The sequence below is a fragment of the Rhyacophila brunnea genome, unplaced genomic scaffold, assembly GCF_057557595.1.
Source record: "Rhyacophila brunnea isolate RB1 unplaced genomic scaffold, BYU_Rbru_1.0 scaffold_15, whole genome shotgun sequence".
NCBI lineage: Eukaryota > Metazoa > Arthropoda > Insecta > Trichoptera > Rhyacophilidae > Rhyacophila > Rhyacophila brunnea.
In genome coordinates, this window is record NW_028232806.1 from 5,217,269 (window position 1) to 5,229,515 (window position 12,247).

The 12,247-nt window shown below is 35.5% G+C and overlaps 1 protein-coding gene across 1 annotated transcript in view; it reads right to left on the reverse strand.

Moving 5' to 3' along the window:
- Positions 1 to 1,529: 1,529 nt before the first annotated feature.
- Positions 1,530 to 12,247, reverse strand: part of LOC147074835 (dymeclin) — a 35,924-nt gene continuing 25,206 nt past the window's right edge. The window contains exons 12-16 of the mRNA XM_085943156.1: positions 11,490 to 11,652; positions 10,943 to 11,151; positions 10,279 to 10,461; positions 8,741 to 8,863; positions 1,530 to 8,040 (exon numbers count right to left, since the gene is read on the reverse strand). Coding sequence (XP_085799282.1) covers positions 7,891 to 8,040; positions 8,741 to 8,863; positions 10,279 to 10,461; positions 10,943 to 11,151; positions 11,490 to 11,652 — 828 coding nt within the window. The 3' untranslated portion in view covers positions 1,530 to 7,890. The remainder of the gene's footprint in view (positions 8,041 to 8,740; positions 8,864 to 10,278; positions 10,462 to 10,942; positions 11,152 to 11,489; positions 11,653 to 12,247) is intronic.

The following is a 12,247-nucleotide window of genomic DNA, read 5'->3' on the forward strand; positions in this document are numbered from 1 at the left end:
AAAAGAAAATGGTGGTTAGATACAAATTCATTTAAGAAAATTGAACAAATATTTCAAGTTTCAAACCAATGTGGACAATAAAACAGTACCTCTGTCGGTAACTACAAACGCAATTACTGCAACTATAAGGATATATTATGGGTAAATTGCATCATGTTTATTTTTAACCTAGGAATCATTTATTGGTTCGTTGATAACTATTTACTATATGTAGGAAAAAAAGGAGCAAAATCAAATTATATTGACATTACATTTAAGAGGCGTCACGTAGCAATTTTTATTAAATGTTTCTAATTAGATATATTAAGTTTATTATGATCAAATGTGACATCAACACTATATTATTATGTATGGTAAAAATTCAGGAAATACTCTTTCATTGGCAGAAATTTTATTGTTAACTTAATAAAAAAAAAAACAATACCACTATGTGCCGTTATGTAATAATTGAGCCCTTCTCTAGAAAATAAGGATTATCATGATAATGCTCGTTTTCAGGAAATCAGTTAAAACAACGCGCCGCGCCATCCATTTGTGTACATATCAGCAAAAATCAAAAATACAGAGGGCACTAGAAGTCTGTGTTGACACGGTATTCAAATCATATTATTATTGTACTGTCGCGTTGTGCTTATTGAATTTACTGCTGACAGTATGTATTATTGCAGCCATAACAAGAAAATGCACGTGAAAAAGTGTATTATCGTGCAAGTTACAAGGTTGCATGCATGGATCAAAAACTCCTGAATTGTCATGCGACAGTTAGAATTTGTGAGTATTCTGTGCCTGCGCAGTAGAACGGTAGTGGCGAACCTACCGAAAAAATAATGAACTACATTGCACCGCGCTAAACTTTTTTGACGTTTACCAATTTTCACAACTGGTCAAATAGCACAATACGATGGCAACATCGCATCTTGCTTAAGCTTGAAGAATGAGATTGGCAAGACAATTTAATGTGTAAACAGTTATTATTGCGATAGTTTAAAATACACACTATTGGTGCTAGTCAATCCATGCATGTGTACAGGCCCTATTAATCGATAGGATAATGCTATTTTCCCGAAGAGGGACACAATTAAATTACAGTCTTTCCTAATTGATTTCTTTTAGCCAATTAATTATCATTCGTAAGTAATAAATTATTATAGCTCCAACATAATTAAACAATGCCGACATCCAGTCTAAATTTCGGTGTATTTGTAGGCATAAGCCGGCTCTCACATCAAAACTCGTCTTGTCTACAACATGTCGAATACGTCGATGTGACGTCATCGTTATTCCCAAAACACACGTTACCAAATGGAGATTCGCAGATTGTTCGAATGCGACTGTTTCGTTTGAAAAAATCGTCTCGTCGCTTAAGAAACAACACCGCGGAAGTCAATTAATAAAAATTTTCAGGGGAAACAAAAAACGTCTCAAAAAATTAAAAATTGATACCTTTTAACTTATTTTTTTTTTGTGTTTAGTTAAAGGAAACATTTTTTTAACTAAACACAAAAAAAAATAAGTTAAAAGGTATCAATTTTCAATTTTTGAGACGTTTTTTGTTTCCCCTGAAAATTTTAATTAAATGACTTCCGCGGTGTTGTTTCTTAAGCGACGATCTGCTGTTGCAATCGACAAGTTGCATGCTTCTCGGGCTCCAAGTCGAAGATGCCTGGTCGCATATAAACACCTACAAATTGGTCATTCCTAGAGCGGCTCGCCGATCGCGCCATTCAAATATCTATACATTTCAAAAGCTACACGCGACTGTCGCTAGGTAGATGTGCGCGGTCTTCACAAGCAACACTGGATCGCCGTTCTCGGAAGGTTTGATTTATGGCTGTGCGGCACACGAGGCGAGTTTAGATGTGAGAGCCGACTTAAATGTCACGTGACACATCTGTAGTTATTTAGGTCTGTGAATGTCTCAAGAGCAACTACCCAAAGCTTAGGATACCACACACTCAAGTACGGCTAATCAATGAATTTTTTTAAATGGAGAAGAGCAAAGAATAAAAAAAAACAATCAAGCCAACTAAGAGACGATAATCTTCTCATTCGCCGTAGGCCACATTATTTTTTAAATGCAGTAAAATAGCTCTATCACAGTGTGAGTAAAGCGCGACCCAAATTGATGTGCATGTCGGCTACTGTTACGGGCTACCACTACAGGGAAAAAGTGTGTAATGTCGTTGATCTTGGTGTTTAACATGTTATCAGACTGATGCTCCCATCCCGTAGCACTTTTTGAACCTTTAAACAAACATTGTCAGTTGTCAATAATCAGTAATCACTAAAATAACAATGAGGTCACCTCACGTTGAACTGCACTGCATCGGCACCTGCATGACGTTTTGAATGTTTTTATCATATTCCACATGCCTACACTTTTCGAATGTCATATCGTCGGTGTTTTGTAAAAAGGGCGAATTAACCAAAATGCTACTTTACAGGAGGAGGATTTTTAACTTTTGACATTTATTTGTTTTTTACCTGTATATGATTATAAATATCTAACAAGTTTATAATAAAGCTTAGAAAGAATACTGTCATTATAATACGTATTATTATATAATATTTTAAAAGGCCTAATATGTCACATTTGCTTTTTATTTCGTAATTTTAATTAATTTAATTTTAGTTGATTATCGTGTTTAAGTACTTTCTTGTGGAGATAAAAATTCGCCGTTTTTACACAACAAAGCTAGTGGGGTACATACTGTATTTTCATTAAAATCTCGATTTCGCCAAAATGGTTGATTTGCCCTTTTTACAAAACACCGACGATATATCAAAATCAGGTTTTTTTGTTTTCAGCGGTTGGCACTATGTATTTTCAATAAGAAAGTTGTCTATTATCTATGGTCTGCAGGTTGGGTTCTTTTCAAAATATTATCTATGGATGTCATGCCGCATGTATTTTAACGTACGCACACTAGAAACTGTTAAAATTAATTGAAATTAGCATGAATAATTAATAATAATTCAAATTACTAATACATTATAGTAGGCACTCTTCATCAGTGTCATTCTTTAGCGAATTTACGGAGATGGTGCTCGTTCAAAATATTCTGCAAAATGACGAAACTATAGACTAAATTTTCGCCGCGACAGCATGACAGTAGGCGACATGCACCTCAATGTAGTTCCCGCTTAAGGTGCACAAACACCATTTCTTAAAGAAGTAGGAGGGGCTAATTTACATATTGTCTATGGTCGACAGTGTTTACATTGTTTCTCTAGTTTTGGCTTGTATTGCTTAGCTTCTATCTCTCTTTATATTTTATTATCATCAGCCTGAACCATCAAACCCTACAAAAATTGTAACTACAATGTTGCAATATATTTTGATTTTGCTACTTTTTCACTAACCATAATTACTAACACTAAAGATTTGTAGTAGGTACTTATACTTGATTATATAGTAGATTATAAAATTTACTGAATTCAAGGGCGTTTATTCAAATTGCTACATATATATGTATATATACAATTTATGCCATGTGGAGAGCATTGTACACTTTTGTGAACAAGTTTTCAATTGTAAATTATTCTCTATTCTGACTCAAGCCCTAAATCATAGACTTAATAATATTACGTAGGTCATTACAAACAATTCGATATGTTCTCAACACTCCACATCTAACAAAGACATGCATAACTATATATACTACAGAAAGGTTAACATTTATAAAACGGCAGCGTGCGTTTTGTATTTGATGATGGCTGCTAAATTGGTCATTCGGAGGGAATTTCATGATAGCAGATTGTAATAGTCAATGTTTAGATAATACTTTATTTTCATGTCACTTACTGTTGAGGAAAATGACTAAATGTTTTAGGAATGCAACGGTGGCGAAGGGTGGAAGTAGGTTCTTTAGATCCGACATAAGTTGTGCACACTAAGCTTTGTCAGTTATACATATTTTTGTTTTCATTTAGCTAAAACTACAAATTGCAGATGGTGTCGGTTAGTTTTTAAAATTCAACTGAATTCTTATTGTTAGTTCAATGAAAACAAATAATTATAACTAAGAAATTTTAGTGTGCACTATTTATGTTGAATCTTAACAGCCTTTCTCCACCCCTCGCCACTGGTATACAACCGCTCCATTAGCGAACAAGTCAGACGACTTTGGGCAATGCCAATTTAAATTAGAAGCCTTCACAGCGAAACATGGCAACCAAACTAGGCCACCATTTTAGCATACTACAATGCATAGTGCAATGTAATGCATATGCCAGCATGATGGCATAGTCTATTTGCTGAAGACTTTTTTTTAAGATTGGTGTCACTCTATTCATCTAAATTTCTTGTCAGTAAAGGGCCTGCATTATGTGTCATAGTGTCCTTCGCATAGTCAGACCGCCACGCAGGCAAATTCCTTCTTCCGTGTCGATACCCAATGTTTCGCTGACAAAATTATTATTTTCACATTTGGCTATACGGCGAAATAACTAATTAGAGACACATTTCAGAGAGAGCCTGGTCGTTCACATTTATTCATTCAGAAAAAAAAATATTTATCTTCTTGATCCTGCCACCATAGAATCCTCATCTCCGACACAACATCTCAAAGACATCAATAGATAATACAAAATGTGTCAAAAATGTGTCGGGCTTGAATCAGAAAAGAGGTGATATAATTTGCATTAATTTAATTAGTTACAGCGTCATACTAGCAAATTATGTGTCTCAATTCTATAAAATACGGCTAAAATCACTATTATAAATTATAAAATATAGTCTTAAGAGTTTTATAATACATATTTTATTATATAACTACGCATATTAAGTTGGTGATGTTTTTTGTAAATGTTTCATCAAACTTTACCAAATATTTAAGTTTCCTAGCGGTTACCAATATACCAATAGAAAGCTAAAACAAGCTAAAAGGATCCTAAGGCTTATAGGGGGAGTAAATTATGGTTGCATATATCTTTTGAACATTATTAGCCATTATTTGGTACAGCTACACCATAAACAATCAACATTTTCTTATTAATTTAAATGAATCCAGTGCTCTACCCATTTCTCAAAGCAACTACATATTATTACAAAATATATTTAAACTATTTAGTATCCGGTATAAATATATCTGTAGGCTTTCGTCAAATTATGATACGTGAAAAAATGATATTTATCATTAGAGGTTGTCCATAATAATATCACACATTTTTTGATGTTTTTTAACACCCTTTCTCCCCATCGTCACACTTTGTCATAAATACTTTTAACCCTGTCTAAATTACGCCACATTTTTTAACTTCCCTGATTGTTTTCTATACAATGTTCTCACGAAACATTTATATTATAGCTTCGTCACAAATCATCAAATTATTTCAAACCCCCTCTGCTCCATTAAGCTAGGGTTTCCAAAGAAAGTGGTGCCATTATGTAGTGGCCGTAGCGAGGTGATGCGGCAGACATAAGAAAACGGCTGTAAAAACTATAACCAGAGATGTAAATTTAAAAAAAGATGGACAACAGTGAGCGTATTACGGTGGAGAATAGACGATCTAGATTCAGGCATTACTTTCGCTTAACACCAGTATTATTTGACTATGAACTGAATCACATAAGAGATGGCTTTTCTAGTTTTGCTATTCATATTATATAAAGCTTCATTATTTCTTACAAAATCTATCAATATTTTGTAATTTTCGCTGGTCCAAATTACGTTTGCAGCGTTTACACTCATTTTTTATGTGAAAATGGTCACAGCTACACGGGAAAAAACGTTCCGCGACTGTTTGTTCCGCTATGACGGCCGTCATGCAAATGGTGGCACCGCTATTTGACATTACACTCACAACCAACGCTCTCAAGAAAACCAACGCCATCTGGTTTGCATAGACAACGTTTTAGTGATATCAACCACCACTACATAACAGCAATATGAACATTAATTCAATTTTCATAGCTGATTTTGGTAAAATTCATGAATTCAAGAATGAAAACCTTACCTAACCTAACAAATAATCCAATTTATCGGCTATTTTCAAAATTTGTTTGCTGCTGGCTTCCTGTCAAGTGTAAACCGACAAGAACCACGTTTTCTTTCGACATGAATTTTATGTCAGTACTATACGACCCAAAGAGGTTGGACTGTCTTTAATATACGGCCATATACTTCTGATACAACATTTCACGGCAAACTGCATACATAAAAGTTTCCGGACACGATATTAGCTATATTTAAATTATCAATTTTGCACTTGTCATAATTTGATCGAAGACCACAGATATTTACGTTAGCCATTTTGGTAGCCACAAACCGGGGTATTAATTTGTGGATCAATATTATGCTCGAACATCAAAACTGTTCAAAAATTGTGATTGGTTGATTTTGTCATTCTATTTATTGATTAAATTATTGTTTATTTGTTAGAATTTGTGTTGTAATGATGGGAAGCAAAAAATTGCAATACCTATTTCAGACTACAAACCCATCACCAGAATATTCTAATGCAGTAGCGAAGGGTGGAGGTAGGCTGTTAAGATCCGCCATAAATAGTGGACATTAAATGTTAGTCATACGTATTAGTTTTTATTGAACTGACTACAATTTACAGATGGTATTAGTTAGATATTGGTGCATACAAGTTTGATACGGTTGACAGTTTCGTATACCTTGGATCTCTTGTAACTCGACATAATGATATTACAGAAGAAATCAACAAGAGAATCATGTCTGCGAATAAATGCTACTTTGGCCTGTTAAGACATTTTAAGTCCCGCATACTATCTCGCCGAACTAAAAGCACTCTTTACAAGACACTTGTAAAGCCAGTGCTCACCTACGCATCGGAAACCTGGACATTAACTCTGCGAAATGAACAAGCCCTGAACATCTTTGAAAGAAAAATTCTCCGCCGTATATATGGACCGATCAGGGATGGCACCAATTGGAGGAGAAGCTATAATGCTGAGCTCTACGGGCTGTACGAAGATTGCAGCGCAGTTCAATCAATTAAGATTGGGAGACTGCGATGGCTAGGTCATGTGCACCGTATGAATGACAATGAACCGGCAAACAGAGTGATGTCCAGCAATCCAATAGGACGTAGAATAAGAGGGAGGCCAAAGATTCGCTGGTTGGATGGAGCTACCAGTGACTGCCGTATTCTGGGGGTACCAAATTGGAAAGCGGCCACACTGGATAGGGACAGGTGGAGGGAGCTGTTGGAGGAGGCCAGGACTCACACCGGGTTGTCGCGCCCCTAATGATGATGAGATGATAAAAATCAATGAAACCCTGCCTAAAACAAACCATAGTAGTTTTGTCATATTTTGGGCGATACGACAAAATTGTGCACAGTTTTTCATTCATCCTTATTTATTTTCGTGTGACTATAATAATAGATAAAAAATATTATTCTACCTATAAAATATCCAAAGTTATGTACGATTTAGTTGCACAATATTAAATATTTTATAGATAGAGAAGTATTTTTTGACTATTATCTATAATGGCTTAGTTTTCGCAGGGCTTAATTGAATTTTAAAAACTAACCAACGCCATCTGTAAATTGTAGTCTTATTTCAATGAAAACGAAATATACATATGACTGAAAAAGTTTATGTAGTGTGCAATATTTATGGTGGATTTTAACAGCCTACCTCCACCCTTCGCCACTGTTCTAATGATAGTCTCATAGTATGAAACGGCAATCAATATCACCAACTTGAAACTCTGAGATTGCAAAGAGATTGTCTCCCATTACAATATACACGACACAATTTCCGTTTAAATTTGAGGGAATCCCCATCTATTCAGACATTTTTTTTCACAATACATTTAATAACCGGTCGCATAGCAGAAAATAATTGATAGTCACGGCAAATCCCGTCAGAAATAATCAGGTATACAGCATAGAAATAAACTATTAGCGTCATCAGCACGCCATGTCGGCAAGAATGGGCAGACCGGCCCCGGTCGCCCACCGAATGGCACCGTGGGCGCACACCAGAGACCACACGTAAGGAGTGAAGAATTCTTCAGGCTGTTCTTCTTCCACGTACCGGAATTTCAGCTCAGGGAATTTCTGGAATGAAACATTTAAGAATAACATAACACCATTATTGTCTTTCCATCGTAACTTGACTGTGTGTCAAAATAATGCGACCTCACGTAATTTCGGCTTTCAGATGACCTAAATAGGTTAAGTGTTGCCATTATATATTTTTTTTCCCTGGGTATTATGTTTCGTATTTATTGTGCAGTTGAATCTCGATATAACGGACTAATGCGGGTGAGGGGGTGTCCATTAAAGCTAAAAGCCCGTTATATAAACACATAAACAAAATCTTGTTCATTCGCTTCAGATGATATATCTAAAAACATAGACATTTTGAATGATGTACTTTGCATTTTGTTTTCGAAACTTTATTTTATTGTATAAAATTGTTTGTTTTTTAAAATCATTATTATTATTTTCTTCTTCTCTCTTATGAGAGTAATATTTGATATAATGTAAATCTCATGTAGTAAACGTCCTGAATTTTGTTTTCTTAAATAAAAATTAATTCAAAAAAATATCCAGACACACCCGTTGTAGATTGACATTAATGTTCGATGTCTCAAGTTGTACAAGTGAGTGGTAAAAATCTAAACATATCGATACGTTTTGGTTGGATCAATTAATGTTCAAACACGTTTTTCTAAAAATTATAGGTTTGCACGTACGCACTTCTTCAATCCAGCTCCTGAATTATATATCTAGTATTAAATAAAAAAATTCTAACCCTAAGTCTATCGGTTGACCAGTGATCAGCGGCTCTGGTGACCACGGCCAAAACTTCTGCAGCTCCCAACGTTCCTCTCTGTTCTTGGGCTCTTTGTAATCTGGCTGAGAAGTATCCAACCACCTGGCAGACAAACAAAAATAGATTACTTCGTTATGTACATAATATATATATATGTAATGAGTATATGAATGAGACTCTTTATTGATTTCAGATGATTGGTCTAATAGCACCTGTACACGTGCATGGATTTACTGGCAGCAATAGAGGATATTTTAAACTATCGTGACAATAACTGTTTACACGAAAAAGGGCTGACTGTCTCTCCAATCTCATTCTTCAAGAATAAGCGAGACGCGATGTTGTCATTTTATAGTACTATTTGACAGATAGTGAAAATCAGGTAACCTCAAAATGAGTATAGTTCGTCTTTTTGACGGCAGGTTCGCCACTATTGTTCTACTGCGCCAGCTCAGGTCGAAAAAATCCCTACTGTCGCATGAAAATTCAGAAGCTTCCAAACATTTTTTATTCATGCATGCAAGCTTGCATCTGCAGGATAATACATGTTTACCCATACATTTTCTTGTTATGGCCGCGATAATACTTACTGTCAACAGTAAATCCATGCATGTATAGAGGTGGTATAATGCTATGTTCCAGTGTTACGATTTTTATTGCTCAACTATCTGTTGAAACATGAATAAGATTGGAGTGTTTCCGTTGTGGTGTCACAACTGCCTTGTTCGAGGGTCAGGGGGCGGAGGTTGGTGGTATCTTAATACTTCGGATCTTGGATCCGTAGAAAGGTTTTCTCCCAATATTCAAAGAGCCTATTGCGTGACGGTAAGACAGAAGAAAAACTCAGTGAGAGGGATTAACATATTCTCTTTCTTTCACTACTGCAATTTTGTGTGGGAATGGAGATTTCATTTATTCTTTTAATTTTTGACCTCAAACTTCGCATACATTAAAATTTTAAAGAACTCATAAATGAAGGGAACACGGCAAAAACAGCTCATCGCATTTATTCCATTTTTGAGATTTAAATGCCAATTTGTTCAACAGCAAGTAGTCAAGGCAAAAATCAGTTATTGTGTATAAAACTGCACAAAAACATAGGATATGTTTTATTACTTTGTTTCACTTTTATTAAATTTCAAAATAAATGAGAAATCAATATATAAATTCATTTACTTAATATTAAACCCATTTTCCAATCAATAACGATTTCATTCTTCTTTTTGCTCTCCTGCACAATTATCATTTTGTCGACGAGCCTGTTTTTGCCGTGTACCCTTCAAATGTAGAATACATTCTGAGCTTCCGGCATATAGTTTAACCTAATAAAATATAATTCTAAATTTATATGCGGTATCTTCAGCAGCAACATCCGAAATACAGATAATAATGATGGCCTAATTTATAGATCTCTTTAGAATCCAATTAAAATTTTACTATGTAAGTATAAAAAGATAAAGTTTTGAGAGATCTTCCAAGTTATTAATATGAATAAATGTTAATAGAATGGCTCTTACCATTTCAATGTTCTGTATCAAGTCCTGGAAGGCAGGATGTGTCCGGTATCGGTGGAACAGAGCTCGCTTGTGAAGCAATGTGTACACCAGATGAATATTAGTTCGCAGCTGAGACGTCAGGCATGAGTTTATTATTTCTAGCACCATTCGGAGAACTTCTTCCACAACGCCCATATCTTGGAGCTGTACAGATATCAGAACAATTACTTTAAAATACGCAATGATTTTTATAGGCAGTGATAGATATGGTGCGCTATAATCATAATTGATACGATTGTACTCGGTCAAAACCAAATGCCGCCTATTCGACGCTTGAGTGCTGCTTTACAATAGCGAATCATGGCACCTTACGAAGGCTCAGAGCAACCGTATACTGAGCTTCGAAAACAGATGTTTGCGACGGATACTGGGTGTGCGGTGGTATGACTTTAGGAGCAATGAGAAGATAAGAGAATGCACGAAGCACCCTCTCATCACGCTGAGAGTGAAGAGGCGACGTTGGACCTGGCTCGGCCACATGCTGCGAATGCCTGTCTGGATGAATGAAGAATAATCATAATACTTCTTATGTCAAAAAAATTCTTGACAAAAATTAGTCCAGAATTAAAATCCCCATTTAGATAAATGAAATTCTACTATAATGATTTAAAGTCGCCATGCTTACCAGTTCCTCTCGCATCTCTTCGGTGAGAACCTCTTCAGCATGTTCAACATCTAAGTGGACGTCATTGGCGGGCGTACTGGATGTCGGAGTGGCCGGAACAATCAACGGAACATGGGCCCTCGCTGCCAACCGAGTGTGCCTTCGCGAAAGCGTTTCGAATAGGGACACTAAGCGCTGCGCTACGTACGGGTGGAGATTTCTAAATTCACCTGGAAACGAAAACGAAGTACTATGCAACAGCTCTTAAAATTTTCCCGGCTATCTAAAATCTATGACAAATATCTTCATGAAGTAAGTTTTATAAAATCTTTTATAGTGTAATAGAACGACAATATTATTTATCAAAGATTAGTCTATGGTAAAGAGTATTTTCGGTTCACTGTTGTTTTGACAGTTCATTACAAAATACAAAATGGAAGATGGCAAGAAATTAACCAATAAAGTTATTGATTGAAAAACACGAAAAATATGCAGTTTGGTTGACAGATTGACTTGAAGATGTGAGGTTCCACATCCGTCTGTAAATGCAGGAGATAAAACAACTTACTGCTCATATTAGCCAGGGCCGCTAAACAATTGGTATGAAGATATTTGTCTCGCATCCGTAGCATGTTGAACTGAACCGTCCTGATGATTACCAGGACTAACAGTCCACCGAGAGATATTTCAGGCATCGAACGTTCCGTGTACCACGTTACGTTTCGGAGAGTCTGAAAAAACATACATTGATTAGATTTAATTGATTGATAAAATTTTTTAATTATATTAAATTTTACAAGTTGGTTTATTAGTCGATAGCTATTGTCAAGACAGATTTGAAGGTAAAGATGAGTCGAACAGCATAACAGTTTCAATATACAACGGGTCCTTATTATCTGAGAGTAATTAGGACTGAAAAATATCTCTAAAAGTAAATCCCCTTAAAATGGGGCCAGATTGGGACACATTTAGAAAAGAAAAAGACACATGAATACGACAGAAATAGCGCAGGAGTGAGGGATTGAAAGATTAAAAGTGACAGTTAATGACTGTGAGCTATTCTGAAAAAACATACATTGATTAGATTTTATTGATTGATAAAATTTTTAATTATATTAAATTCTACAAGTCAGTTTATTAGTCGATAGCTATTTTCAAGACAGATTTGAAGGTAAGAATGAGTTGAACAGCATAACAGTTTCAATATACAATGGGTACTTGTTATCTGAGAGTAATTGGGACTGAAAAATACCTCTAAAAGTAAATCCCCTTAAAATGGGGCCAGATTGGGACACATTTAGAAAAGAAAAAGACACGTGAATAAGA